The 6,090-nt window shown below is 39.4% G+C and overlaps 1 protein-coding gene across 1 annotated transcript in view; it reads left to right on the forward strand.

Annotated features, from left to right (window-relative positions):
* SASS6 (SAS-6 centriolar assembly protein) overlaps positions 1–4,799 on the forward strand; it is a 30,465-nt gene extending 25,666 nt beyond the window's left edge. The window contains exons 16-17 of the mRNA XM_073356937.2: positions 2,147–2,241; positions 2,365–4,799. Coding sequence (XP_073213038.1) covers positions 2,147–2,241; positions 2,365–2,465 — 196 coding nt within the window. The 3' untranslated portion in view covers positions 2,466–4,799. The remainder of the gene's footprint in view (positions 1–2,146; positions 2,242–2,364) is intronic.
* The last annotated feature ends 1,291 nt before the right edge of the window (positions 4,800–6,090 follow it).

Genomic DNA, 6,090 nt, shown 5'->3' on the forward strand with positions numbered 1-6,090 from the left:
GAAATCCTACAATGAAGGAGGTAGGCCCAGTGGGATGAGTAAGTGAAAACATTAAGTTCTGGCTGCACTACATATTTTAACTGCATTTAACCAGTTAATTACATGGTTAATCCCAGTTATAGCACTAAAGTCTTAGACTGGCAAATATGTCTTCCTGAAACAAATTTTGTAAACTGTTTTTGTGGTGTAGATAGGACCTCCTCTAACTGAATCTTTTATCTCAGTTGGCTCTCCTTTCCAGCTTTCCACTGCTCTGGGGGGGGATATCCCAGAATGCATTGCTCTGTGTCTGTGCCCTCTGGGAATTCTTTCATCTTCTGAGTCACTGAGATAGCTGCCCAAATTTTCTAAGAAAGCACTGATCCAAAGAACTCTTGGCACTGTTATAAATGTGGATGAACAAACCTGGTTGTCATGTGGTTTTGAGGTGGAAAACACTGCCGTGCAGAAACTGTCACGTTTGTTGTAACTGGGTTGGATGAGTGTCAGACTGATTACAAAAACAGTTTGCTGTGTAGACAGGGCTGGAATATTAATCTATATAAAAGTTATTAAAATAAAATGTCAACACATTTTATGTAGTACTACATAAAAGTAACATTGCATAATTGTCCATGTAGATCCCACACTTGGTATCCATGCATGCAAAATCAGAATCTTTGAACAGCAGTGTCCATTGGAGCTATGCCTGGCACTCATTATGTCCTCGTGCTTTCCCCATCTGAGCGCAGAGCAGTCCCATCCATCCCTCTTACTGCTTAGCAGTTTGCATCACCGCCATTGCTGTCATAGTGGATTCAAAGCCCTCAGGCTTGAACTCCCTGTACATTGTGCAATGGACTCATTCCCTGCAGACACAGACGTATAGCCATTGTTTGTTCAGTTTAAGCAGAAGCCCCTTGTTTGACAGCTGTGCTGTCTGCTGGCTTTTCTTGTCAAGATGGAGAAAATCCAGGGTCAGTTGGCTAAAATTACTACTTCTGGAGCAGTCTGAGGGGCACTTCAGACCCAGAAGAGCAGGTATCAGGCTCCAACATAGGACCTTCCACCTCTGAATCCCAGTCAGTCAGCACTTCTGTGAGCCAGAATGCAACTCTTAAAACCAGTACCAGTAAGAGATCTGACACAGTCCAACAGGCCATCCACAACTGCCAGAAATCAGCTTGGCACCAAAGCTTGGTGCTGCCTGCAAGGTAAAATAGATTGGAACACCGAACCAAACATATTTCCAGGCATCCATCTATCTCTTGGGATCTAAATATCCTCATGAAGTCCCCCTTTAAACGCTTCTGAATGTTCTCTTCACTACCTTAGTCTCAGATTGCTTTTTTGGTGGCCATTACATAAGCCAGGTGGGAGAGTGAATTTCAGTCCCTCATGGTTCATCCCCCTCCCTTATTATACTGTTTCTCATCGAGCTGCCAAACACTGTGCCTGGACCTGGCTTTGAGATAAGATGCCAAATTGGGAAAGGCATTGTTTAGTGAGTGAGCTAGGACTACTCATTCCCTCCTTCCACATGAGGTGCTGCTGGCCAGTGACTTAGAATGGGATCCACATGGACAAATAATTGAAGAAAGAACCGCTACTTAGTTGGCAGTAACTGTGGTTCTTATATGTTTTGTCTGAATAGCTCCCACAAACACCCTACGTTCTTGCTCCTTTGGAGTCTCCTCTAGGTGAGATTCTGGATTAGTGAGAAACTGGAGGGAGGGAGTGTTGTGGCCGCCCTGCCATTTGTACCCCCATCTGAGGGCATATATGCTGGCTACAGGCATGATCCCAACAGACACTGCTGTTCAAATTACAGTCTTGCATGCCTCAGGCATGTGTACACCTACAGTGGTATCCACCATGGATTAAAATATCTCAAAGTACCACAGTTACTGCAAGGTAAGTAACCATTACATTATTATTGTTTCAGCATCTGCATTGATGTTAGTATGGTGAATACAAGTATTTGAGATGTCTTATAGGTTGCTGCTGCTTCAGTCGGTCTTAATCTCTTTGAAGGGCCTTTATTTTAGGCCCTAAGTATATTACTAGTGAGCTTTACTGCATTAAAAACGCAAGCTTACAAAATTAGGTAAACAAAGAAGTGTTAAATTTTCCTATTTTAAGCATGATTCTATTTTCTTTTGGTTAGTGGTGAGAACTTGGGATTGGAGTTGAAGTATTTAAAGAAAAGAGAAGACAGCATTCCTTTACGAGGTCTCAGCCAAAATACATTTAACTCCTCAGGTAGGAATGGCGGTAGTTCCATGAAAGTAAAAAAAATCTCTTATTTCAAAATTCTTTCTGCTTTAAGAAGGTGCTACTTATACCCCCCAAAGTTAATAGAGTTTTTTTCCCCCCCATTTGCAGAGTATCCGAAATCCTCCACATCAACAAAAACATTAACTTCATCAAAACCCGGAGTACAGTCTGCAGCCTCTGCTTACTTCCCTGGATTGCAAACAACATAATCATTAAATGAAATCTTTTATTTTACCAACTATCGAAGATTTTGGATGGCTTTTAATTAAAATACTAAACACAATTATTACTCCTTAAAATGTCAGTCAAAATGTTACAGTAACGGTGGAAAATGAGTTAACTTTACTATACATTTGTATAATCTTTGGCTTTTGTGGAGAAAGCAAATGGATTTACATAGATTTCAGTATACAATTCCAGCCAGAAAAGTAAAATAGGGAGGGGAAAAATATTAACTACTTAAGTCACATGGAAATGTTTAGAAATAATTATTCATAAAATGAGACCAAACCTTTTAAAAGGTTTATAAATGGTTACTGAGCAACAAGACCCACATAGAGGAGTTTGTGTAGTAAACAACCTATTTTAATCTTTCCCCTGCCAAAAATCCACAAACTAATGATACTGCTATTAGTTCTATCATTATGCTGAAACTCAGTCCTGCTTGGAGTTTCTCCTTGAAAATACCTTGTTACTTTAGGATCTTGCTTCTGGATGGTGCATAGCACCCTCAGCAATCTCTAAAGTCAGTGGTAGTTGTGCTGGGCAGTTTCCAGATATAGGAAACTTCTTTTCCCAAGTTATTCCTACATCTGTTTAGAGTTTGAATCTAATTTTTGGTTTTTATACTGAAAGACATGTTTGCATAGCATTTTGAACTTACTATTCTGGGCTCCTTAGCCCCTAAATCAACACTTGTGTCAGGATACCAGTGTAATGACCCAGGTCAGCTAGGACCAGGCGGTGTATTATATTCTCCTTATACAGGATTTTGGCAGTGTGGATCTGCGTTATTTGCATATTATCTCCACGTGTGGATGAAATATACACTCTGGCATTCATCTCTGTAACATGCAGCAGGATGTGGAGTATCCTTTTATTGGCCTGCCACCTATGAAACACTGTTTCCTGTCGGGTACATCTATACTGCGATCACAGGATGTGGTTGCAGTCTTAAGTCGACATACCTGAACTAGCTTTAATGTAGCTAGCTCAAATACGACAGCGATGAAACTGCTTCACTCTGGACTAGCTCTACAAGTAATTACTCAGGGTTCTGGGCAGGCTTGTACAGCCCACACTGAAGCACCTGCTGCAGCTTCACTGCTCCAGTACCCAAACTGGCTGGACTGGGGATGTCTACTTGAGCTATAATCACAACCTGTAACTGCAAGTATAGACACATCTTCAGAAGCTCAGTTACAAGAACGTAAGGGGCGAAAGAGTGAGCACTTTGCTTCTGGCCTAGGACTCATGCTAATTTCTTAAACTTGAAGCATATTAAATTCTGTAAATGTAAGAGTTGAAGCATTATGGGATCACTCATGTTCTTACAGAGACACATCCTAGCATTAAAAGTTTGCAGGAAATTTATTTAATGTAGGTTTCATATGGTTTCTTTCTCTTTGGCTTGGAAATTGCTTTCTTAAACCAACTACTTTTTTACATATGTGAACATATTTGTGTGCAGATTTGTATCTTGTGGATCACTAGTCAGATATTTAAATTAGCTGCTTTAAAATGAGATCCTAAATATTTACCTCAGTGAAAGCACAAACGTGAGTTATGGCTACAAATTTCACATCTTGTCACAGCCCCTAATTATTTTTGTGTGTCTATCTCTCTCACCATGACAGATGATTCCACATACAATGGGCTAGTTTGTAATACACTGGAAGTTACAACCAAGTATCTGAACTGTCTTGTTCCAGTAATTTTATGAAGCATTAATTAGAACATCTGGAATCCATTTCATATTCTACTGCTGTAATCAAAGATGCCTTCAAGGGTGACTACAGTGGTGTACAGAACATATCAAGTCAATTTAACTGTACTTACCACTTAGGTTTGGATACATTTTAATACTTGGGTTCGTTGGTGAAATTATGCTACAACCTGAGTCTGTGTTCTTCCCCTGAGTGTCCCAGTGAAGACTGAGGAAGCCAGTTACATGGAATTGAGTAGTAAATTTTTCCCTGCAATTTATATGAACCATATTCTAATCTCAAACTAGATAACTTAAAATGACAGTTGTTGGGCATTTTCCAGTATCTTGGACTCAATTTATGTCCCTAGCTCCTACACTTGAATTGTATCAGAATCTACTCCTTCTCTTTCCCTTAATTATATGGGCATGTTTGAGTTGCTAATCACCCTAATTTTGCACATTACTGTCTCTGTAAACAAACATTTTGGAGTGTAAAATTTGTATATTTGTTTATAATCAATTTGTATTTTGTGTGTGTGTATAGTTGCTTTTGGAAGTGTACATGTTAATGGAAATATTAAAATGGTTTCAGTAAAAATGTTTCTGCTCAGCTACAGTGGACTTACAGTTAAATGGAAACAGAGAGAGTGGTTTCACACACTCAAATATTTAAAATGAGAATTAGAGCAAAGTTATAATGATTTCACTATAGTCCAGACCAGGAAATGGTACCATTTTGCCAGACAGAGCTTGATGGCCCACTTATCAAGCTGCTTAGTCCAAAAATTTAGGATTTACAAAAGCTGCTCAGAACAGCTAACTGAAAATTTTTATAAAATGACTAAATATACTTTCACATAATGCAGTAGTATTGGAAATCAGTATGAAACTTGAAGAATGGGGCCTAGATCCTACGAAAGAACTCAGATGGTATGCCACCTTGCTGCCCAGTGGCATTCACAGCCCAGCATCCAGGTACCCTACACAATGCATGGGAAAAGTTTGAGAATCCATATCTTAAGCACTCATCAGCTAAGCAAGATTAATTTACTGTCAGTTTGGTGGTGGTATTTACTTGAAAGGGGGTGGTAATGACAGAAATTCTTACATTATCTTGCTCCAGTCGTTAAGACTTTAAAATATCCAAAACACTTACCTCAGACAGTTAGACCCACAAGCAAGATGCCTGCATAGTTGCTACTTGTACAAAATAAATGCTCAAAGCAGCTTAGTAGCAATTTAAGTGAGAAAATGGTACATTAGTAAAGTATTACACTGGTGGCTTTTTCTTTTAAAAAAAGGTAGAAGGAACTTCTACGGTTAAAAAACTACATGCATAAAACCTGGAGGGCAGGGGGTTTGGCAATCATGCAGCTGACAAGTTACCCAAAGAGGCCAAACAGCCTGAGTGCATGTATTTGCATTTGGCCAGAGCTACTCTCATCATTTATGTGTAAGACTGTACTATCACTTGTACACAGATGGAATGTAATCACTGAAATTGATTCCTCCATGTTAAAAAGAGGCAGGCATTTTAACAGGGTGACAAAGTAATAACATGCCTGGCTGTTTTGTCAGTGTCCTTCCTTTCCTGCAGGTGGCTCTGATTCTACTGCTAGCTAAAGGTGATACTAGCTCAGGCCCTATGTGTAATTCATTTAGTAAGGGGAAGAAGAGCTGGTTTAAGCAGACTCGGATACTGAATACAGGCAACAGCAGAGAGAGAATTTTATTCACACAGTAGTCATCTGTGTACTAGATAACAGATTGTAATTACTAGAATCAGACAGCAATTTCTTTTCATCTGACTGGACTCTGCTTTATGCTAACATTAAAATGCAGTTCTATTTTTCAAGTGTTGTAAGATGATTGTTGTACTTTGCCTTCCCCATTCTTTTGTATCTCAT

This window comes from Lepidochelys kempii, chromosome 8 (genome assembly GCF_965140285.1).
Source record: "Lepidochelys kempii isolate rLepKem1 chromosome 8, rLepKem1.hap1, whole genome shotgun sequence".
NCBI lineage: Eukaryota > Metazoa > Chordata > Testudines > Cheloniidae > Lepidochelys > Lepidochelys kempii.